Source organism: Garra rufa, chromosome 18, assembly GCF_049309525.1.
Source record: "Garra rufa chromosome 18, GarRuf1.0, whole genome shotgun sequence".
Lineage (NCBI taxonomy): Eukaryota > Metazoa > Chordata > Actinopteri > Cypriniformes > Cyprinidae > Garra > Garra rufa.
Genome location: NC_133378.1, coordinates 24,240,029 through 24,266,021, shown reverse-complemented (window position 1 = coordinate 24,266,021; position 25,993 = coordinate 24,240,029). Strand labels below are relative to the sequence as shown.

Genomic DNA, 25,993 nt, shown 5'->3' with positions numbered 1-25,993 from the left:
TCTATCTGAAAACTGTAATTTTGTCTCACAATTGTAACCTTATTTATTTAGTAATTGTGTCTTTGTATCTCACAAATATGACTTTTTGTTGTAATTGTGTCTTGCTATTTCACAATGGCTACTTTATTTGTCATAATTCTGACTTTGTATCTCATAAATGCATTTTTGGCTCACAGTTTAGACTTTAGTGATTACGTCTTTGTCTCACAATTGTGAACATAATTAAAAAAAAATCTTTATATCTTACAATTGTGACTTGTTTGACATAAATGTGTCTTGATATATCACTTTTGTTACTTTATTTGTCGCAACTGCTATTTTATTTTTAGTAATTAAATCTTTATATCTTAAAATTTGCAACTTTATTTGTCGAAATTGCAAACGTCATATCTAAAATTGAAGCATTATATCTTACAATTGTGACCTTAATTCTTGTAAATGTAAATATCTCAACATTACAACTATTTATTTTATTGGTACATAATTTCTTGTAACTACATCTTACAACAGTATCTCAAAGTTGCAACTATTGAAACACGTTATCTCATAGATATCTTGTATAAATCTTTCCTAGAGGGATAGTTTACCCAAAAATCAATATTCTGTTGTTAATTACTCACTCTCATGTTGTTCCAAACCCTTAAGACATATTAAGATATTTTTGATGAAATCCGTGAGCTTTCTGAAGAAAACAAAAATAAACAATGCGCTGCGCTGCTCTCCTGAATGCATGGCAAAGACTGACAGAGAAGAGAAGAAATTGTTGAATAAAGTTGTTATTTTTGTTTTCTTTGCATACAAAGAACCATGATTGAACCATTAATGTCACATGGACTATTTTAACAATATTCTTACTATCTTTCTGAGCCTTGAACATTTCAGTTGCATTGCTGTCCATGCAGGGCCAGAAAGCTGTCAGATTTAATCAAAAATATCTTAATTTGTGTTCTAATGTGAACTATCCTTTTAAAACTATCCTTTTCCAATTGTGATTGTTTTCTTCACAAATTCACAATTATCTTCTCATTCTTCTCTGAGAAAGAAACTGTCTTGCACTGTTATCATTCATAGACATTCAATATTGTAGTTCTGTAATGTATTGTATTGTGTAATAAGCAAAAAAATTTCCAGGTTGTGCTGACATTATACCAGTGTTGGCAGGCAAATATTATTACACAATAGTGAAATCTTTGGAGTTTGTGAAGCAGACATTTTGATTGGCATGTCCCAGTTTTTTGTCCTCAGAAGCTGTTGTAATTGGTGATAGGAAAATAGGATTGTGACTGCCTGAGGCCAGCAACTCCAAAGACGTTGAATGATAGGAGATCAATCCAGAGAAGCTAGTGTAGATTAGCTGAACAATATGGAAGATTTCTGCTGACTATTGTACTCTCTCAAGAATTCAAGAGAACAAATACACAGCAAAACACTTCTAGCTGGGAACCTGCTGCAGTGGCAGAAACACAGAGTCAATATCATGACTGTGATGTCTTAAGTTGCCAAATATAGAGAAACTGTGAAAAGAAAAAGCAAGATTACTGTCAAAGACTTGCATCACTTCAGTCACGGTGCCATTTGGAATCAGCAGGATTTGGGGATTTCATTCAATAGCTAAGATTCAGTGGATTATGCATTGTCCACTGTGTCATTTTTCAGTCAGTTGCATTTCAGTGCCTCTCTTTTCCTCTCTAAAATGCACTCGTCCTCGCTTTCTTTGTAACAACCAGACTGCCTGGCTTTGTTTGATCAGGGAAAACAGGAGAATGGAGCTCTCTGAAATGATTGTGCTTTCACATTAAAGCTTTAATTTGGTTGTTTATTTGCTGTGAAATTAATTGAACTGCCAATGAAAGTCATTTGATCATGAATGTGCTTGCAGACAAACATGTCTGAAACCCAATGACGCAAATTCCCAGGGACATAATAGCTTTGATCAGCTCATGTACTGTAGATTGTCCTATGTGAATCACCTTTTCCCCACTCTTTTTCCCACAGTGCCCTTTTCAGATCATTTTCACAAGTCCATCCTTAACCTTTTCTCCTCCTTTTAAGTGCGAGTGTCAGTCCGGATGTGCTTTGTTAAAGGATTGGCGGATTTCGACCGGCCTTAAAGCACTCCCAAAACATCTGAAAATAACCAGGAGGATTTTGATTTTACTTTTCCACATTTTGAGTCTCTAAAGCATGAAGCTTCAATCCCGAGCCTCTTTTGCTTTGAACCTCTCGCCCAGAGTCTCCCAGCGGGCTTCCAGATCGGTGCTGTCAGATCTGTGTCATGCTTGCTGCCAAAGATGACCTGAGGTGTAGATATATGGCTCATTAGTAAGAAGAATGGCATGTCCGGTGATGCCTGACCCTGAAGCGATGGCTTGTGAACGTTCAGAACGCAACTTCCTCACATTGCGGATGCAGGCGCCGTATTTCCCCTGGAGGTGCTTTAAAAGCAGAACCTCTCATGCAGGAACTTTATTGTGTCAGAAATGAAAAATTCTGATGTGTTTTTTATTGACACTCAGAAAACCTTCTCATTTGTCTTGAAAATATAAACTTCCAGGCATCTGGCATATATAAATAAATGAGGCTGATTAGTGCAAAAAGCTTGACTTTTGCAGTGAAAATTTGCCACAGTGTCACAATATGAAATGTTTTCCATGCAATAAAGCTTTCAAGTTTCATAAAAGTGGCCCATTAGACATTCCAAATCTTTTCTATGTTCCACAGAAGTAAGTCAAGTGGGTTTTGAGTGACACAGGGGTGAAAAAATAATGACAGTTATTTTTATGGCTGAACTATCCTTTTAGAGACAACTGAGGACATGCCCTGATTTCACAATAACAATATTTTAGACGAGGGACTCTAAACTCTGGCCTACGAGGTCCATTTTCCTGCAGAGTTTAGCTTCAGCCTTGATCATACTTACCTGCCTGTAACTTTCTAAACATAGGCTCATTGGAAATATGTACGTGCCTCTATATTTCTGCAAAAACATATCTATATGTACAAATCACTGCAGTTTCCAGATAAAAAATGAACAGTAGAGGCAGTAAAACTTTTATTCCTTTTCACACAGAGTGTGATTTACAGCTACAAAGTTCTGATTAATAAAGCCTAATTTTCACACAATTACTTGTAGAATGTTATGTTATGGCTTCAAAACCATTTTAACATCCTGCTTGATTTGAGAACTGATACTTTTGAATGTTGTCGTCACATACAGTATACAGCTTCATATGCATGAGTTGTCCGGTAGCTCATTCAATACGGCGTTGCACTTGGGTGAGTAATAGCTCCAGAATGAACCCTGTAAATCTATGGTTCAACAAAACAGCTCAAATTCACATAAAAAAGTTAAAATAGCAACAAATGTGTTTTTATATCACTTTTGCATTTGTTAAAACTATTGGGGTTGGGTTAGGTGTAGAGCATATTTCCAACAAGACAAAGTATTAACCTTTAGCGACACACCTCGGATATTTGAATTCTGAACAGCTGCAATACGTATCTCAAGCAGCATAATAAAAATGCTGCAATACTTGCCTGTGCCAACGTAATAAAAACGTGCCAGGGTCATGTATTGAACGTGCGTTTTAGTGGGACTCTTTGGACATTTCACTTTGAAACCGTCGTGAAACGTGCAGTAAGGTACATAATTATGGGGGTCCCGCAGGTACATTTTCATCATGAGACCAGGTTGTGAAATGTAGTGGTGGTACAAAATGCTTTTCATGCAATGAGGCTTTCAAGTTTCAATAAGGCCCCATAAAAGTAGTCCATTAGACATTCAAAAATGTTTCTATGTTCCACAGCAGTAAATCAGGTGGGTTTTGAGTGACACAGGGGTGAGAAAATAATGACAGTTATTTTTCTGTTTGGCTGAACTATCCTTTTACAGACAACTGAGGACGTGCCGTGATTTCACAATAGCAATATTTTAGATGAGGGACTCTCAACTCTAGCTTTCGAGGTCCACTTTCCTGCAGAGTTGAGCTCCAACCTTGATCAAACTCACCTGCCTGTAACTTTATTGTGATCCTGAAGACCTTGAATAGCTTGTCCGGGTGTGATTGATTAGGGCTGTATGTAAACTTTACCTCAAGGGCCAGAGAAAACCCCAGTGTTAGGCCCTGTCCACACAAACACAGGTATTTTTAAAACTGCAGCTTTTTCATGGCTTTACAGGTAAGAGTTATATTGCCACCTGTTGGGTTGGAAAGTTTTTGACGGTGCTTCATTCGTGTTTTTACGTTTTTATGTGGATGAGATTTTTTTAACTAAGGAGGAAAAACTGAGTTTATGAAAATACCAGCATGGGGACTAGGTCTTATGGTGCATTTCCACTGGCACGCAGCAAGCAGAGCGAGCGTTTTCAATTAATTCATATGGAAGTTCAGCTTAAATGCTCACGTGGTGCATTGTGGGATTGAAAGCGGCACAGAGAAAGCATTGAGAGTGGCTGAGAGTGTCAAAAAGCTTGGGCATTCCTCAACTTTATGCAAATCTTGAGCGCAAAACTCCGGGCGACAACCAATTGCTATGAAAAGTAGGCAAGGCAAGATTTTGACATATGTTTCCAAGTGTTTGCGGAACTGGTGGATTACTGAGCTGAAATCACATATTATTGAAGTCATGCAAAAGTAAATGCACTTTGCATGCTTTCATTTTGCTAGTGTTTCGTTTGCGACCCGCCGTTGAAAGAAGACAATGAAACGCAAACAGGGTGTAAATATTGTTTTTCCATAGGTGTGCTCTGCCCTAAATTTGACACACCCCAAAACAGTGGCGTTGTAGCGTTACCAGCGGCACTGAGCACTGATTTGACGCTGTAGTGGAAACACCGTTAGAGTAAAGCTGTGTTCGCACTAGCAGTTACTTTTGTCGCTGTATGTGGCCAGAGGCTGGCGATGAGGTTTCTAGTGTACGTTCTCACTACTGGTTGCCTTGACAGCAAATCAGGTTTCCTGCGGCTAAATACAAACATTTTGGAGGCAAAAGACTAAATATAATATAAATTAAATCCATTCATACAAACAAAAATGAATCTATGGCTTGAGAGGAGAGAGATCACCTGAGCTCAACTGTCTTCTTTCCTATTGGCTGTCGCTCCAAAAAGTCGCTTATCATTGGCATAAAGTTGAAGGATTCTAAACTATGTTGCGTCGCCAATGGCTCTTGTCACCAGAATTTGCCAGCTCTCCATTGAAATGAATGAGATCGCATTGCTTTGCCGCTGCAAGTTGCTTGTGGTGTGAACAGGGCTTTAGACACCTTTTTCCTAGTCTCGCGTAGCCAGACCTTCAGACTGACGGCATAATTTCTGGGAACCTTGGCTGCTTTGAATGTCCAAGGCCTGCCCAACAGGCCATATGACTGACAGTGTCTGTTGACTGTCATGTTTAGGTGCGTGGAAATGTCCCCACAATAACAGACTGGCATGCCGCAAACTTAAAATATTTTACATATCCTTAAAAGTCCAGCATTAAGTTGATCCTGATAAGCGCTCATCGTCAAAGTTGTAAACATGATGGCTTTCTTCTTTCATGAGGGGGTTTAGCATCACGGCATCTTTGTTTTTCAGGCAGAACATTAAAGAACGGGACACATGTCTCCCAGAAATCCTGTATAATTCAACCAATCTGATGAGTACTTTGAAACTCCTGAAGTGTTTCCACTTTTGTGTGCTGTATGTATCAGACGTGCAGCCAACAGTCCGTAGGCATGACGTCTAAAGGTGCGTTCACACCGGATGCGACCTGCGCGGATAAAGTTGGACGCTTGAACATTTAAGTTTATTCACGTCATTCGCGCGTGAAATTTACTTCACAACAGACGCAAATTTGCATCATGGGAGGGGCTTCTGCCACTTGTCAGCGGGAAAGTAGTTGTAAAATAGGTGAATGAGCTCAATTTGCCAGCTTTAGCTTGCTTGTAGTCTCAATATGTATATATATGTAGATCAAATTGAGTAAAGAGCATTTTTTTTTAAATTTACCAGATTGTCCGACCTCTTCACTCACTTTCTTCCTAGCAAGATCCTTTTTATTCCTGTTTCTATAAAAGTACAAAGATGTATCGTACAGCTCCGAGTAACCACAGACAGCAACGCGAGTGATTTACATGTTACGTCAATGCAAAGACGCGAATAGCCATCCTGCGGCGCGAAACGCGCGAATGTGGCGGTGCGAATGATGCGGCGCGCATTGAGCGTATCGCCATTCGCGAGTTCAAAAATCTGAAAATTTTTGAACTCAAAACTTACTGCCAGATTCTGAAGGATAAACTCGAAAGAGTGCTACAAGAGGATGTGATGCTGGTCCTTCAAGAGTCACTCTCAACTGATCTGTCTATAAAGCCTATAAAAAACAGTCTCCATGTATTTCACAACACTTCAGAGTGTTATTCAGAGGGTCATTTTTTAGGATTTTTTGCCCAAGCAAAGTCTCTGAGAACCTGACACATTGCACTTCTGGAGACTCAAGGTATGTTGCAGTTCTGGAAAACAGTGGCGCTGGAGACTAAATGGTTCCTGATGGTTTCATATCTAATTCTTAACATTAATTCTTACTTTTTTTGCAATTAACATGCATCTTTTCTCCTCCACCTGTTTTTTCTGACAATGCAGATGCAACAAACGTTTTTCTGTCCGGTGGTCATGCTTTAAATTTGCAAATTCCAGTATTGCATTAGTATTGCATCCTTCTCATGGGCATTTAATAGTTTTTGACTTTTCAGTCTGAGGGAAATCTCTTTTTTGGCTCATTTTATTTGTAAAAGAAAATGTGCCTAATAATTCTGCACACCTGAATATAAGGAGTTTTTCACTTCCAGCCTTCATGGACAATTATATATCACTTATAAATAATTAAATACAAAATGAATAGTAGTTATTAAGATTGATGTGGTTTGGAATTGGTCAAATGTGCTGGAAAAAAAAAAATATGACCACAATATCAACGTGCCTAATAATTATGCACACAGTGTAATGTTGCAACAAAACAAAATGTGAAAAAAATGAAGGGGTGTGAATACTCTTGCATACTTTTATCATCCCAAACAGATTTGGGTTCCTTTCTAAAGTGTAACACAAAAGGAGACAGTTGCTATTTTACAACGCTTTCTAAAATCAGCTAAATATATCAAACATGTTTGATATCCTCTGACTGGATGGAATCAATTCAAATCTGCAGACTGACTCTGACTTTCGGCAACTAGCGTCAGCTTCTCCAGACCAGTGTTGCCAACTTAGCAACTTTTCAGACCCCTTTAAGTAACTTTTTATGAAAAAGTGCCTAGCAACTTGGGCAAATTTTATTTACCTTCTGTGGCTCACTGGTACTGCTGCGTGAGGGCGATATCTTGCTTTCCCTGCACGCACACACCTCTCTCTGCGTCTGATCTGTTCAGTGAACAGCTGAAACGAGGAGTGCTTTCAGTTAAAATAGATATTCTGTTGTTTCTGACCTGAGTGGTCATTTTACAAGTACATGTAGCCCAAAATCACAGCACAGCCATTGTATTTATCTTATGTGTATTTGATTTTATCAGACGACGACTTGATTATAAATAATGGATTTTGTGCAGATTAACATCTTGTTAACAAAATTGTTTTTGGTTTGTGTTTTTTGGCTTTAGTATGAATATGTTAGCCTTAAGGTTATCTATAAGCTAGTGTGCACCAAAAAAATGACAAAATTCACACTTACAAAATATAAGCATTTAAAATGTACGGACTCTAACTTCTGCCAATATGGATCAATATGGACGGTTTTGATGCACTTCATCTACTGTCCAATCAAATGCTCTCTAGAATCCGAAATGTCCCGGCCCCACACTATAAATAGACGTCAAAGCTACAGCTAAAATCCTCCACTTGTTCACAGAATTAGTATTTTCTGTGTGGTGAATGGCATGTAGTGCACTATATAGTGAATAGGGAACGATTGCTGTTTTTTGCTGATTCATTGCTGTTTTACACAGAGTGGATTATATGTGTGAATCGGCGCAGACCCACAAAATGTATCCAACCCATTTGAATTCTATACAGAATTCTGTATTTTATAGCGATGTGGATGAGATTGTGACTGTCGTATACGCTATCAAATGCGGCTTTACCAAGCTCTGGCCCAAGCTGTGATATAAACAGAATGCTGTTGGCTATTTAAAAAGGGGGCGGAGTTTATCACTTTGCGTGTCTCAAAGCACTTCAGTGGAACTTTTAACATGCCGTGGATCAGTCACTATTTCATATTCATACACTCTTAAAAATAAAGGTTGTTTTAATGCCATAGTAATGCCATAGAAGAACCATTTTTGGTTCCCCAAAGAAGGCTTCAGTGAAAAGTTCTTAAAAGAACCATTTTGAAAAGCTTTTTAAAAATCTAAAGAATCTTTTTCGACTATAAGGAACCTTTTCTGCATTTTCTGCACTCTTTTTTTTAAGAGTGTAGTACATGTAATTTTCTTTTTGAACATGGTATGATTCAGACACATGCCTAATGAGAAGTGTAATCTATTTTTTATTTATAAGAATGTTAATAGTTAATAGGAAACACTGATTTCTTGAGTCAGGACTATCCATACAATAGACAGGTGTGTTTTGTATTAAAATACTGGTGCGTTTGATGTCCAGTGTGCAATAAAAAAGTTGATGAAAAATTGTGAATCATGATTGAAAATCAAAAAATCGTGAACACATTTTTAATCGAAGAATAAATTTGAATCGAATTGTGAGGTACCAAAAGATTGCCATCCCTAAAAATCATGTAGTGTATTCCAGGCTTTAATCAAGTTCATGTCATTCCAAATGCATTTGATTTTCTTTCTTTAGTGGAACACATGTAGACACTATTTTCCATTCAACAAAGCTTTTAAGTTCCAAATGCTCCCTAAAGGTGGCCCTTTAGACATTCAAAATCTCTTTTCCTAAAAGAAAGGAAATCAAGTGGGTTCTGAATGACACAAACATGTGAAAATAATGAGAGTCGTTTCCATGTTTGGCTGAACTCCCCTTTTAGATAAAACCGAGGACATGCTCTGGTTTCACAATAACATTTGTTTTAGGATAAGCAGATAAGCTTTTTTCTCTCTAAATTGGGCTACAAATTAAGAAAATCAATTTGGTAAATGCAAAAAAACTAAAAACTAAAAGAAAAGCCAATTTTACACCACAACGCTGCTGAAATCACTCAGGGGCTCTTGTGTAGTGTTGCATAAATTATGTGAATCAAAATAGCTCTCGTTCTTTAGGGTTGCCGTAATGGTTCCAGTTTGAGAAACACGAGGTGCGTCCCTGGCGCAGAAGATAGCAGCAGGAGGGAAAGTGGTCCAGGGGTTTGACTGCTCTGCTCATTCACTGCGCTCAGCTGTATGCAGCTGATAGGGTGATGGTAATCTAGACGGAGCGAGGCAGGGGGAACCGCTATCTCACCGGCTCGGGTGAAGATAGTGCTGCAGTGTGGTTCAAAACCCACCGTGGACGCAGCAGCCTGAGGCTCGGGGGTGAAATACAGCCATCAGAATATTAAAAGGTGACGTGTCTCACACATGTTCTCCGTCCATCCGTCTTTCCAGCTGTCATGGGTCCCAAGCTGCATAATCATCCCTTTTCATCCATTGACACGTCCTAAACTCAATCGATCTCATGCATTCACAAAATATGTTTGATATTCATGAGCTTGCCTCATTAAGATGCATGCACCAAACTTATGCAGCACCGCTGCTTTGTTATTTTACTTGGATCACAGCTGTTTCTCTGGTGTTTTAACTGCCCCTGTGACAGAGAGGTCTGTGCCCTGCGTGTTGTGTATTGCACTGTGCGGTGCAACACCACTGGGATTATGGGAGTGTAGAGTGTTTGTAAGTGTGCGTAGAGCTCAGTGAGGGATCTGCCCCCAGCCTTTCGCCGTATCTTGCTGACTGGCTTGCTCTGACTGCCATAGAAACGGGGTTCTTAAACGCGGTGGAGGCTCATTCTGCCTGGGCGCTGCCGAGCGTAAGCATCACAGGGATCAGGGAGGAGAGAGAGAGGAAAAGTGTGAGAGGAAAGATACAAGTAGTGGTGAGTACCAAAATGTTGGATGTTTTTAGATTAGTTTGGGTTTGTTTGAACAGCTTGTGAATGGGTTTGTGCATCAAGGGAGAAACAGGTTGCATGAGTGTGCTGTGATAGAGAGACACAAAGAGGCTTGCCATACACATGCTGCTTTGATTTTACAACTGTCTGAAGTAGCTCCTGCTGTAAAATGCAGATTATGCTTGTTGAATCTACATTAAAGGTGGGTTTTACCTGGTCTAAGCTGGTTCTAAGTTCTTAAACAACAAAGGTGGTCAAGCTGAAGCATGATGACTGGTCAACCTGTTTAAGCTAGTTAAAGACTAGCTTTAAATGGATTTTTCAGCAGGTGTATCAGTGTGCGCATTTACTATGTGTGCGTGCACGTGCAGCGGTGTCCATCACATCAAAGGGGGGATGCAGTCGCTCATGCGCTCTTTATGGCTTTTATTTTATCTCTCCAGTTCAACGTGAACACTTTGAAAGCAGACGTTGACTGAGTGGCACTGTGGGTTCATGTTTTTTATCCCTTGCCCTTTCAAAAGCCTTTGTAAATATTTAATCAAAGGGGTTTCTGTCCACACCGTGTCCTCTGTGTGTTTTTGTTGTTGTTTTCTGTCTTTTATGAGTATGTCGGCAAAGTACATAGTGATCTTATAGTCTGGCAGGTGAATTGTGCTCAGCGACGCATAACAGCGGCTGTGATCCTTATCACTTTGTGTGTTTGTTTGTTTGCGTGAGTGTGTGTTAAGTGAGCAATCATGGCTGCAGGGTACACAAGTCCCCCACTATCAGCGATACTAACTTACCTGCTGCACAGGGATCCTAGCAGCGCATTGAGTTCAGGAACAGTGCATGGGGTAGATGTCAGGTTTGGTATAACTCAGCCTGATCAACTGGGGGCAAGCCTCGGTGTCTCACCCTGCTGGAAACCCCTTCGTAAATATGTCAGTCCATCTGTGAAGCACAGCGCCGGCACTGGCACACCCTCATTCCACAGAGAGAAAGAGAGAGAGAGAGTCCTGCTCCGTCAGTGCAGCAGTGCAGTCAGAGTGAGCAAACTTTGGCTCTTTCACCTCCCAAATATACAGCACTATCATAAATCAATAGTGTTGCATTATGCATGGAGAAGAAAGTGTTTTAGGTGCTGATGGTGGAACAGCACGGATCTGCGCCTCACGGCTCTATTCGCTGTTTTGTAATGCTGTGCATGTCTGCGGTGTCACTTACCCACTTGTTTCATGCCGTCAATTTGAAGACCATCCTATATCTGCAGTGTGTGCAGATGCTGAGTGATCACAGAGCAGATCATGAGCAGATTAACACACTTCACTGACATGATAGAGGTTGATTAGCTTGACTGCAGGGTTTTTTCTGTTTCTTTTTCACTTTCTATCCCTGTCTTCACTTTCAGTTTTTCTCCTAAGGCTTATTCAAAGATGTCTGAAGGATTTTTTTTAGACAAAACATATGCGGCCCCAAAAAATAAACCAGCCTTTTACAAAGAAGAAAGGATGTCCATGTTAGTCCGTGCTGGTACCCTCTTTTTTTTGTTTTGTAATCAACATATAGCCTATATTGCTAATATTTCATTATAACAGTAGATGTTTTGATAGTACCTGTATATTTTGTAGTGCTCACCCAAAAATGAAAATTCTATTAGTATTTACAAACCTTGTCTTTCTGAACTTTTATTTTTACAGTTTGGTACAAAAGAAGGATTTCAGAATATGAAATATATAAATTATGCAACCTGATTTGCAGGACACAAAATATGTACCGCCATGTGTGTTTTGCGACATATTCAATGTGAAATGTCCACGCTAAAAGAGTGTTTTTTTTCCCCCCCAGAGCAGATGAATGTACATATGGTACATTTTATGTGATTGTTTTGTACGTATCACCGCAGTTCTGACTTGAAATGTCCATTGAGTAGCTATAACACAGTGTCCTAACTACACGCAACGCGACACCGACACATATGATAAAAGGTATCTTTTCCATGTTAATTGGAGTGTTTGTCCTAACTAGCCATGACAGGGACTCTCGAAATTTCTATTTTAGAAATGGTTTTGCAGTAAGTCCAAGCTGAGCTACCGAGCAAGCTTGTTATGTCTGGAAAGCAAAACACGAAGCTGTAATCATCACTGAGTACAAAAGTGATTACAAGTGCTTGCTGTTTTACCCCTTCTAGTATTAATTTCTGTTGGCAACTGCAGTGTACTTATTGATACGTATTTCGCGTCTTGCGAAAAAAGTTCCCACAGGTACATTTTCGTCATGAGATCAAGTAGAAATTATGACATTTTATAAGTAACAATGTAATCAATATTCATTTATTAAAAGCAAGTATGAATCTAATCAAGTTAGTGTTTTTAAGCATTTTACATTTATTCCAAAATAATACCTCAAGGCAGTAACAATTTAAACTATACATTTTATTTTGTTCACCTATATTTTTTAATAGTTAACTTTGAACTATTTTAGAATTTTTTGGATCATCAGTCATCAAAGCTTAGTAAATATTTATCACATACACAGAGAATTACTTTAAATTTCACCAAGCTGATTACTCACTAAAAACTCCCACAGATCAGTTTTAAGTCTTATTTTGATGTAACAAAGTGGTTATAGTTAAATATGTGAGTTGTTAACTTACTTACTTACTTACTTACACTAGTCTTTCCTATTAACGTCATTATATTGTTCATGCAGACAGATTTGCAAATGCAGAACATGCACGAACACAAGAGGCGGGATTTTATCGCATGAACCAATTACAGCTGAACTTAACCAGTCATATCCAATCATATCGCGATGGAGACATCGCCTCCTCTCACGTGACTTTCCCCCATTCATTCCCAGTTACCCCCTAGTAAACTCACAGCACGCTTTAGGAGGTCTGTTAAAACCCAATGAGCTCAGGGGAGGCAAGAGAGACATGGACTTCCGCTGTAACTTAACCTGCTTGTGACACTGTTGGACAATGTTTCTTTAAAAAAACAAGCAAATTTTAATGTTATATTTTATAATATTGGTACAACAGGTCTTTCTGATCCTCGAATCTGATTGTCTGAGAGCCTTTTCCAGCGATGCGGTATTCTAGTGATAACAGAATATATATAACATATGTATAATTTTTGGGTCCGTACAATGAACAGTTCTTCCATTCTTCACGCCTTAAAAATAAAGGTTCCAAAAGGGTGTTTTTGCAGTGATGCCATTGAAGAACCATTTTTGGTTCCCCAAAGAACCTTTCAGTGAACAGTTCCTACTGTACTACAAAGAACCTTTTCTGCGTTTAAAAGGTTCCATGGATGTTCAAGGTTCTTCATAGACCACTGATGCCAATAAAGAACCTTGATTTGTAAGAGTGTTCAAACTATCATCTTTTGTGTTCTGCTGAAAAAAGAAAGTTATATGGGTTTGGAATGACATGAGGAGAAACTATCCCTTTAAAGCGTGAAGTGTATTTTTTCTAGCCTGTCGTTTTGCACATTACAGCCCAGGGTAGTTATCAGAAAAGGGTTTGTGATTGTTGTTGCGCCATTAGTGGTGTAATGACATAATTTTTCCTGCAGCTCTCGAGAATGATTAGTCACATGACATTTATGGCTCAAAAACAATTGTTTCCAGACATAGATGCAAATACCACTGAGGTGAATTGAAATTCTAATAGTAATCCTACTCCAGGTGTTATCCACCTTATTTTTCAATGTGGCAATAAGCTGTTTTCTGGTAATGAGTGAGCCTTCGGTTCATAAGCTGCCGTAGGGAAATAACGAGAAGCATAAAAAAGTGCAGTAAACGGTAAAACTGTTTGCACTTCAAACCACCATGTTTATAATTAAGATAATACATTAAAATAATATGGTAAGACACACCAGTTTGCAATATCAATCAGCTGTTTTTGTACAGCTAAAAACAGCTGGAAGCAGATAAGACTGGAAGCCAGACACATTATATTTACAAATGGCCGTGTCCACTCTTTCGGGCAAAAAATAAGGTGAAAAGACCTCCTTGAAGCAAATTAGCATACTGCGTTTAATTGTATTTTTTTCATTTAGATACCAAGTTGATATTTTTAATTGTTTGTATGCTGAAAAAACTCACTGACCATGCACACAGTGTCACAAATCCTTCATTGTACTTGATGTACATAGTTTTGTTTCTTGTTGCTGAGTGCCACTGCATCTGACTTCTTGTAAACAGGGCTTAACAACATTACCTATGAGCAGACGGTGTCAGGAGAGAGGTTACCCAACGGTTCTGGCCCTGCGGGATGCTTAAGGGCTTCACAAATGTCACTGGCAGACAAAACTCTAAAGAATTCCCATGTAACAGCTGGATGTGTGAACCAAGTGAGACACTATGGATTTTGTAACTTGTAAAGTCTGTACTGGCAGGTGGCAAATGTGAGTGGCGAGGTGTGAGATGTGCACAGAATATGTGTGATCCCCAGAGAACCATTAAAGGAGCAGTCTGTCTTATGACTGTAAAACATCGCGCTCTTCCCCAGGGGTGTTACTCTGATCACTCTGGATCAGACAAAGTCTACACTTTTGAGTGGAAAATTATTGAAAATACCATCATTCAGGCTAGTAAAATGTGACAAGTGATGCAGATACTGTGCTTTTGTGAGATTATACTGTAGGAGGGCAGCTGTTGGCTGTTTAACTTGAATGGATCTCATTTTTATGGTAGTCACACACACAGAGAGCGATAGAAAGCTCTGTGTATCCCTTTGTGTGCTACAGTAGTTTGTACTGTGTTCTGTCAATAATTTACCCATGCAGTATTAATTCCTCATGTTATTTTAATGGGAAATTCTCCCTCAAGCAACACTAAAGACACTTGTCAGACCCGAACACTTCAGCTTGAGCAGGTTCTGTAAAACTATCTCCCATGTGGAGAACATCTTGTGGCCAGTAAACAAGTTTCTTCACAGTTGATCAGAATCAGTAAATTAATCTTTAATGGGTTGAGTTAAATAAAGAATGTGCACAGAATGTGGTGAAAACTGTGCTTGTGTTTAAAGAGCTAGTTACCACCCAAAAAATGTTGCAAAATCATAATATGCTTAAAAGGATAGTTAAAAAAAAATAATTACAAAAACCTGTAAGACCTTTGTTCATCTTGAGAACACAAATTAAGATATTTCTGATAAAATCCAAGAGCTTTCTGACCCTGCATAGACAGCAACACAACTGACATGTTTAAGGTCCAGAAAGGTAGTAAGGACATTGTTAAAATCGTCCATGTGGCATCAGTGGTTCAACCCTAGGCTACGTCTACATTAATCCCGATACGTTTAAAAACAACGTTTTCGTTTTAAAACACTCTGCGTCCACATTAGCATTTTCAAGCGTTTTCCAAAAGATTCTCCTCCATACTAAAACGTCAAGCGTAAAACCTCAAAAAATAACTGAGATAATACAGATGGAATAAACATAATACATTTTCACGCAATACTTCTGGCAGGACCATTGTATTTACGGAAAAATCTCATCATTTACTGACGCATCCATACCGCACTCACTCATGTGTGGTCTTAAAACCAGCTGCCCTCATGTTTTGCTGCAGGACAGCAATTATGAGTAAATTTTCTGTCATCTTTTTAGGACTTTAATATGAAGAGTAAACAAAGTAAATATCTTTGGCAACAGTGTGAAATTGAATATCACATAACAAGCACAATTACCTCACCATTATCTTCAAAAGCCTATGTTTTCACAGTCCACTCAAATTTATCCACTTCGGAGGTTGTTTTCAAAAAGTTTTCCTTGACAAAAACCATCTCAGTGTGGACGAAAGGCCAAAACGGAGAGAAAAATACAGGTTTTCAAACAAAAACGTATTAGTGTGGACATGGCCTTAATGTTATGAAGCTACACAAATACTTTTTGTGCACAAAGAAAAGAGAAATAACGACAGTTATTTCTATTCCATATCAGTCTTTGACATGCGTTCAAGAGAGTACAGTGACGATGCTGCATTCTGGATTGTTCCAGATTGTTACTAGAAAACTATTGGAAAATAGTTAAAGGAACTATTTTCTGAAAATAGGCTAATTCTCCAACTCCCCCCGAGTTAATAAGTTGATTTTTACCATTTTGAAATCCATTTAGCCGTTCTCCTGTTCTGGCGATATCACTTTTAGCATAGCTTAGCATAGATTATTGAATCCTATTAGACCAATAGCATCACGTTCAAAAATGACCAACGAGTTTCGGTATTTGTCCTATTTAAAATTGGACTCTTCTGCAGTTATATCGTGTACTAAGACCGGCGGAAAATGTAAAGATGCGAATTTCTAGGCCGATAAGATTAGGAACTTCACTCCCATTCCGGCGTAATAGTCAAGGAAGTTTGCTGCCGTAATATGGACGAAGCAGGCGCAATAATGTCACGCAGCACATCGCAGCACAACGTGAGTAACTGCATGCACAGGGAGCGTTCCTCGTTGGAAGTTACCTAGCTGGGAACTAATTTCAGGCACTGTGTGATATTACTGCGCCTGCTTCGGCCATATTACGGCAGCAAACTTCCTTGACTATTACACCGGAATGGGAGTGTAGTTCCTAATCTTATCGGCCTAGAAAATCGAATCTTTACATTTTCCGCCAGTCTTAGTACACAATATAACTACAGAAGAGCCAAGTAAATAGGACAAATACCGAAACTCATTGGTCATTTTTGAACGTGATGCTATTGGTCTAATAGGATTCAATGATCTATGCTAAGCTATGCTAAAAGTGATATTGCCAGAACAGAAGAACGGCTGAATGGATTTCAAAACGGTAAAACTCAACTTATTAACTCGGGGGGGAGTTGGAGAATGAGCCTATTTCCAAAAAAAAGTGGAGTGTTCCTTTAACATTTTTACTATTATTTACATCCCAAATCTGCATATGACATACAGTGGCACATCAATAACATCAATGTCATTGATTTTTGAGTGTCCAAACCAAACCAGGTCTACAGCATGAAGGATTCTTCAATGCTCTTGTGTTTCACACAAAAAAGAACAACATCCACATGAGCAAATAATGGCGGAAATTAGGGAGAACTGTGTTTTATTTTAAACCTGCATCCAGTTTTGTTGCATTATCTGAACATGATTTTTTCCCTGTTCTATTCTACATTGAATATGTGCAAAATAGACTCCCCACGCACTTCTTGTCAGTCCTAATGCGGTGTGATGTTTCGCCCAACAGCCCTGTGACTCCCACTGTCAAGCCTCTGTCAAGTCACGGATCAGTGAAGTGATGCATTGCTCTCTCTAGTGCTGACATGATGTTTATTTCATGTCACAGGCCAAAGACCAGAAGGAACCAAGACCCTAAGCCACCAAGGGAACTGATTAGTCAGCAATTTACAAAAAGCATTAACATTATTTACAAAGGTTCATATCTGCAACATCCGTCTGCTTGACCTTCAAATGAGCCAGATCCAGTGCAAGCCTGAGGTTAGTTGGTTTTGAATAATGCACATAGACAGTTTTGACAGGAAAGGATGTGAAAAGCTCTGATATTACCTTCTACTGACACTCTAGTTTCTTCCACTTTTATATTCATATACAATGTGTGTGTGTGTGTGTGTGTGTGTGTGTGTGTGTGTGTGTGTGTGTGTGTGTGTGTGTGTGTGTGTGTGTGTGTGTGTGTGTGTGTTTGTTTTTGTGACATATCAGGACACAAATTTGTGTAATAACATGGGTATGACATAGGTATTACAAGGAGAGGGTGACTTATGAGGACATTGTCCATGTCCCCACTTTTCAAAAGGCTTATATATCATACAGAATACGTTTTTTTGAGAATGTAAAGATATGTCTCCTGTGAGGGCTAGGTTTAGGTGTAGGGAAGGTGTAGGGTGATAGCAAATATCGTTTGTACAGTATAAAAACCATTACGTCTATGGAATGTCCCCACAATTCACAAAAACAAACGTGTGTGTGTGTGTGTGTGTGTGTAACTACAAATTATTTTATTTTATATTATATTCTTATATTTATTGATTTAAAGCAACATGATACTCAATATCTTTCCTCATTCCTACAAGCTTAACAGTTCTCTTTTCAGAATTTTTTGCTTATATAGATTGTCTATTTCTGCGAAGAGGTCTGTATGACACATGATATTAATGGCAGATCACAATAGTTTGGCTTTTCAATTTCTTTTTCTCTTGGATTCAATCAAATGTTAAAAGTAAGCATCTGCCCATGTCTCATATTTTTATAAAACAGCAACTGGATCGGGCTGGCAGAATCATGACTCATTTTAGCAATAACGTGTCAAGAGAAAATCAGACATAATAGGCTTTCTTTTTCCATGGACAGACAGGGCTTTGCATTTTAATGCCAGCTGTAGTAAAGAGAAGTGAAACATTAAATGAGCCTAATCTAATTTTACAGCTAAGAAATGAAACCTTGGTGGATTTATTGTGATACGTGTTCAGATGAAAGCAGCCATAAACCGGCAGGAGATGCGTGGGCCGAATCCTACAAAACTTTATCACGTTTTCCATGTCACATAAATCTCCCTGCGCTCGAATAACGCTCCCGGTGTCCATCCGATGGCATCTGCTTCCATGATTTCTGGGATGTGTTTTTGCTCTCCATGAAAGATCTATAAATTAGGTGTATATCACTCCTGATGGAACCAATTAAAGTCCAGGATATGTGTAATGGGAAGATATGTGTAATGGGGTCAGTTATTAAGGAGATTGTAAATGCTGCAGTGGGCAGCAGGGACAGACAGCAGCTCTTTTATTGCCAGCCCACATGGTTAATTGGCACACCTGAATCCGCTGCGCTAAAAATAAGTAACAAACTCAGTCAGTTGTCAAATGTCGCACACGTGTGATTGTACTTTTTTGTTAAGGAAAATAATTGTTTGTTGAGCCCATATGGCATCTCCCACATCTTAGTTTTGTTTGTCTGAAATGCACAGGCAGATAAAACGTCTGCTATCAGTATTGCAACACATTCTTATAAGGAAAAGTGACTCTGATTTTAATTTGCACCACCAAAATTGAACTTTTGTGCCATATTGGTTTTCTGTCTTCCATGGAACTTAAAAAGTAATCACAGAGTGCCGATATACAGCTATATTGCACAGCTATTAGTGTGATATTGCATATATACAACAGTTTGACAGCACGAGTGTGTAAATACATAAGAAACAACAACGGGAGTGTCTTTAAAAACCCTCTTTTGTGTGAACTTCTTCCTTCTGCCACAGATTTAAATCTCAATTTTACAGTTTAACAGCTGAGCCCAAGCCTCTGTTACTAATTCGAGTATTAAGAGAGATGGACTGAGCAAGTGCGATTATCTGCATCTGATACAGCATTCATTCTTCAGCTCAATCTCATATTCACAATAAACCATTAGTTTGAATGTCCGCTGAGCAAAGCGATATCTTTGTTGTACTATCCTTTCATCTGTTAAGGGTGATTTCCAATGACAGCACAGCTCAGTGCATTTGTTGGCTACATCTTACAAGGTGTTGTTGAAAGTAAAAATAGCTTCCTTGTTTACAGCTGTCACGTATGTGGTCTATCCTGTCATCATGAACTCTTGCACAACACATTCTGGACTTCATTCCCCACAAGCCACTGCACCAATCACTGCACACACCTGCTCCTCGTTTCCCACTGCACTGATTGCTGCACACACCTGTTTCACATTGACTCTCATGCATTTAAGCCACTGACACACACACTTCCGGGCGAAGTCTTATTGTTCCGTATGGTCATTATTCCGAGCGTTTCTTTCCGTGTTTGTTTTCCCTTGTGTTTGATTCCTGGACTCCTTCCCGTGTTTGATTCTCGCTGCCAGCCCCGACCTTCTGCCTGTGTTTTGACTACTCTTTGGATTATCCTCGTTGTTGTTGTTTGCCGGTGATTGACCCTGTCTGTGTACCATGCCTTCTAATTAAAGCCTGCATTTGGATCCGAACGTCTGTCTCCCGAGTCCCCTACTGTGACAACAGCCTTGTTCCAGTCTCTTTTAAAATTTGAGTCTTTACTGCTGACTCATAAAAATATTGTCTCTTTTCGCCATCTAATGGCAGAACAATGTAACATTCATTCAATGTATCATCATCATGAACACACATACACAGTTTTACAATACTAAATACTATAATTAAATACCACTATTATTTATATAAAAACATTTTTTAATAATAATATTTAATAAACAACAACAACCATCATAAAAGTTGCTAGGCAGTCAAAAGTACAAAGGCAGCGCTCTGAAATACAGCATTAAATTTACATAAAACAATGTGATAAATTTTGCCCTCAGCCAAAAGTACTTGCTCTGGAATAAATAATAGAATAATGAGACTAAAGACTGCATGTTACAGTTACCCAAAACAATGTTTAACCACTATAGAGACAGAGTCAGCAGCAAATTCCAGAAGAACTGGCAGAGGTAAGGTTGCTCTTAGTGGGTTCATGAGCGCTGAACACCCACTGACGCTCTGGAGCTCACATCTCTGAAAATGTAAAAGCAGTTTTTCTAATAGACATTATCTTTATTAAAAAATGCATGTTTGAAATCTAAACAAGTATTCTCATTTAAAAAAAACTCGTAAAAATCTGTGACACAAAAACAGTATTATTTATACAATTATAGTTGATTTGGGTGTCTGCGATGACACTCGTTGTGAGAAATACCACAAGCGGAGTGATACAAGCAGTGAAACGGTTGGCGTTTTGTTATCACTAGAATATCACACTCCTCCCGAGGACCAGAAAGAACTGTTAGATAAATTTGTTTAATTAAAATATGACATTTTAAATTAAACCTCCAAACTCTAGTATACAAACTCCGCAAAGCAATCCTTCGCTCTGAAGAGGAAATACACATGACTGACACCGTTGGTGGTTACCAGATTAAAGTCATTACCGCGACAGTTCTCTTATGAGGCTTTCCTGGATATGGACGGTATATCAATGCAGAACATTAAAAATGTTCATTGATGTTTTATTCCTTCTTCCCCCTGGTTCCCCGTCTGTTATTCCAATTAATGTGTTTTCTGCGGGTATAAAAGCACAAGTGGGTGTATTATAATAGAAGCTCTAAAAATAAAGATGATTATTATTTTACATATCAACCAGAGTTTAAATTAGTCATCATAATTAATTTTCTCTTCTGAAATGATAGTGTATGTATGTAGATGTATGCAAAAACCTGAATAAATACAGCAGCCTCACCCCAATAGCTACTGGAGTAAAAAGACTGAGCCTGTCACAATATTTTGAGGTAATGATATGCAAGTGTTAGTCTTATAGAGTGCTCTAGTGTTATATAGCATGTCAAATGTCATTTTAATATAGCTGTATTGTCTTTGGTACGGAGACAGAAACACACAAAGGAGACACATAGAGTGTCATCGATGCTTGGTGGTTCCTATTTTGGTCCTTTTCTTGCAGTAAGATGTCGTGCACTGTTCAAAAGTTTGGTGTCTGTAGGAGATTTAAACATTTTTTAACTACAAGCTAAAGAAATCTACAACATGTTTAATTTGACCATTTTTTACTCAAATAGTGAAAAATAGTCAAATAGTGTGATTTTTGATATTAAGACATATTTTGGTAGATCATAAGATATTATGGGATTTCTAAGCACATGCCATATTAAATATTCAACACAATACCTAAACATAGTAGTGTCTTTTATTAAGGTACAAAATAACCCCTGGTTTATCATGTGTCTTGTCATATAACACCTGGCTGCTGTTGAAATGATCTGTTCTGGCGTGTTTTTGCTAATAGGGCAATGTGGATGTAAGGGTGCACAGCAGATGTGATTTGTAACACCTTTTGCACGGAGGTCTGTGTGGTAGATTCAGATCGATAAACACTTCAGACAATCAAGCTGTGTCGAATAAAAGATGTGAGTGCAGGAATTTAATAGCGTGTGTGTGTGCATGCAGTCGGTTGCTAAGCCATGTGAACCATCCTGTGAGACATTCAGGTAGGAGGTGAGCAGATTACTTAGCGTTGTCATGGGACTGGCTACGGCAGCGCTTAACATTATGCTTCACTTCATACATCTTTGCACTGAACCCGTGAGTATTTGTTTATTTAATTTTTTTAGAAAATATTTTTCCACATTTTTTCCCAATCCAAATACTGTCACTCAAATTTTTATGGATTGATTGACAAGCTCTGCTAACAATAGGGATTCAGTACAGGGAAAACAATTGTGTGCTTTCCTTGTGATCTGGAAGTTTACCAGAGACAACATACAAAGTCAAACAGTCAGAAAGTCCCTTTTAAGGAAAGTCTGTTCACTCAGCAACCATATTTGCAGGTTTTTAGGCATTGAAGGCCAAATCCTAACAAATATCTATTTGAATGGGGAACTCTTGAAAATGCTTGACACGCTCACATTTAAATAACATTTTTCATTGCTGACTCTTTTATTTAAAAGGTGGACTTATTCTGCTATATTGTGTGTTGTGCTTTTCCCATAATGTGAGTGTTTTTATGCTACCTGGCTATTTAAAAATGTCTGGCTTTTGAATGCGTCTGCGATAAAAGCGAAAGGTAGTCAGTGCAAGTACAGTGATGTATCAAAACTCCTATTACAGTGACAACCTTATATACAGTTGAAGTCAAAAGTTTACATACACCTTGCAGAATCTGCAAAATTATTTTACCAAAATAAGATGAATCATACAAAATGCATGTTATTTTTTATTTAGTACTGGCCTGAATAAGATATTTCACATAAAAGACGTTTATATATAGTCCACAAGAGAAAATAATAGTTGAATTTATAAAAAATGACCTTGTTCAAAAGTTTACACACGCACACTTGATACTGTGTTGTTACCTGAATGATCCACAGCTGTGTGTGTGTGTGTGTGTGTGTGTGTTTTTTTTTAAGTAATAGTTGTTCATGAGTCTCTTGTTTGTCCTGAACAGTTAAACTGCCCACTGTTCCTCGGAAAAATCCTTAAGATCCCATAAATTCTTTGGTTTATCAGCATTTTTGTGTATTTGAACCCTTTCCAACAATGACTGTATGATTTTGAGATCCATCTTTTCACTCTGAGGTCAACTGAGGCACTCGTATACAACTATTACAGAAGGTTCAAACCCTCACTGATGCTTCAGAAGGAAACACAATGCATTAAGAGACAGGGGGTGAAAACTTTTGAACAGAATGAAGATGTGTACGTTTTTCTTATTTTGCCTAAATATAATTTTTTTTAGTACTGCCCTTTAGAAGCTACAGAAGCTACTTAAATGTTTCCCCAAAGACAAAATAAGTTAAATTTACCCTGATCTTCTTAATGCACGTTAAATAAATGCATAATCGCTTGCTTTACTGTATGTCCTCAGTGTTTACTTCTGTTTATTTTACTTCCACAGTTTTCCCGTGAAATTGGGCTACTTTTTCAATGTTGCCATGGGTTGTTTTCAACTCTGTGGGTTGAAGCGACCCCACTTATGTTATATTGACCCCCCCAGAACACGATTGGGCTAGTTTTGGACTAGATTTGAGAAGCAATTGGGCAACCCTGTTTATATTGTTCTTTTGCGCATATGGGTCAGGTCAGAACCATAATCTGTTCGCACTGGAAATCTGAAATGTGAACAGATATACAAAAAAAGACAGATCTAAGCAAAAATCTGAATTGAGCACTAAATATCGCAGTGTGAACACATAGCCAAAGTCTCAGCCTCACGCCCACAGACTGTTTGCCGAAAGTTTGATGCATATGGCACACAAAATTGAAAACGCTTCAGGAATTTCAAAGTCGTCAGAATAGTTGAATCCTACAGTATTTCCGGGAGGCATTTGTGTCGCGTTCTTCAATGTTCCACCTTGGAAACAAAGATACCTTGATGCCAAACCTTCTCTTAAAAGAAGAAAGCCATCATGTTTACAATTGTTACAATGAGCACTCAGGATCAGCTAAACGCTGGGATTTCAGAAGTATGTGAAATATGTAAATTTCGTAGTACAGACTTATTGGCCTGTTATTGTGGTGACATTTCCATGCCCCTAAATGCGGCACAAATGTGATTGGTTGCTTTACCTGTCAGTCATATGGCCTCTTGGTGCAGACCTTCTGACATCAGTCTAAAGGTCTGGCTATGTGAGACTATAGGTTACTGAAGACTTTCTTTGATGTGATATTGCTTTTATGGCACTAGGTGTCGGTAAAAATTCAAGGTGACTCAATATAACTTTTATTTTGCCCTGCACACCAACACTTATTGACTGTATCTTAAACAAAAAAACGTATGCATATAGAGACTATATACCTAATTTTTTTCTCTTTTTTCCCCCTTTCTCTATAATTTATAGTGCTTGAACGAAAAAATCTCCTTGATGTTTCACCAGATGTTTTATTCAGGGCTAAATTCCAAAATAATCATCTCTCTGTCTGTCTGGTGTATTTGAATATGATTCTGTGAATATATACCACTTTCTTTGTCTCTTAGTTATCATTATCCTTAAGAAACTGCGTCTGTGGAGTTCTGAGCTTTCGAATGTTTTGATGATAGACTCGTGGCTCTCTTCTTAGACCCTTGGGTTTAGCTTAAAGTCTCATATGAGCAGGATATTCCTCAGATCACTTTCACTTACGTGAAAAAAAAAATCTCTTCTCCAAATCTTCTTGCAGTCTGTCGAGCTCTGGGACTTAGAAATAACAACTGTGTATCATTGCTAAGAACATGGTCCAGACGCATCAGACAGTGTTACAATATATTTATGAATATGTGCCTGAAGCTTTACTAGAGGCTGTTTACCTCCCAAAGTCTTGGTGTGTGAATTCTGCATTGCTCCCAGCGGTCCTTCAGTTTGAGAACCCAGGCTTTGTTTGCTGTGGCGCTCCGCCATTCTGAGATCCAGGGAATTAGGGGATTTGAGATTGCAGTGGAGAAGGAGCTATGAAATAGAGCAATCTAAAAACGGCCCGGATGTGGCATGGAGATTTACTCGCTGAGCCGATATTTTTCTCTGTGAAGAGGCAAGGAGAAAAGCTGCCCCTAAAAAGCCTGGGATGTCATCCAGCATCATGTGCTGTGATTTATGCAAGCGACCAACTCAAGAAGGACCCCCAAGGCTGCACCTTGACCACTTGTCCTGTTCACTTAACTCCTGGGAAACACTTGTCATGTATACTCTCCTTTCATAACATTTAAGATGGTTGATCAGATTTTCATTAGTTTTATATATTATTATAAATAAAATATTAAAACATTTAATATATTAAAATATTGGTAACACTTTACAATAAGGGGAATTAGTTAACATTAGGTAACTACTTTATTTAACATGAACTAAAAATGAACAATACTTCTACAGCATTTATTAATCTTAGTTGTTAATTTCAGCATTTTCTAATGTGTTATTAAAATCATAAGTTGTTTTTGTTAACATTAGTTAATGCACTGTGAACTAACAAATTTTTTTTATAAAGTAACATTAACAAAGATTAATAAATAGTGTAATAGATATATTGTTCATTGTTCATTTATGTTAGTGTCACATGGAGGAGTCAGAGACGTGCGGATCCAATTGCAAGGCTTTATTAGAATGGTAAACAGGCAGGAGTAAACGCCAGAAAACAGGAACAACGTAGGTAATCCGGGAAACAGTTCAATACTCAAGCCTTGGTCACAATGGCAGGCAGCAGGAATCAATAACGGGGTACACAGTCCAGAGTCATACACAAATAATCCAACAATGGCAGGCAGCAGGAATCAACAACGGGGTACACAGTCCAGAGTCATACACAGGCAATCCAATCCAGAGAAACACGCTTAGAATAATGACCATGGGAACAAATAGACTTCGCCAGGTGGCTGTGTGTGAGAGTGGCTTAAATACATGTGGGTAAATGATAAACAGGTGTATGCAGCAATCAGTTCAGTGGGAAATGAGGAACAGATGTGTGCAGTGATTGG

The 25,993-nt window shown here is 38.5% G+C and overlaps 1 protein-coding gene across 1 annotated transcript in view; it reads left to right on the top strand.

Moving 5' to 3' along the window:
- The window catches only part of syt6a (synaptotagmin VIa), a 59,809-nt gene that overhangs the window by 11,134 nt on the left and 22,682 nt on the right, over positions 1 to 25,993 (top strand). The window contains exon 2 of the mRNA XM_073822689.1: positions 9,917 to 10,054. Coding sequence (XP_073678790.1) covers positions 9,917 to 10,054 — 138 coding nt within the window. The remainder of the gene's footprint in view (positions 1 to 9,916; positions 10,055 to 25,993) is intronic.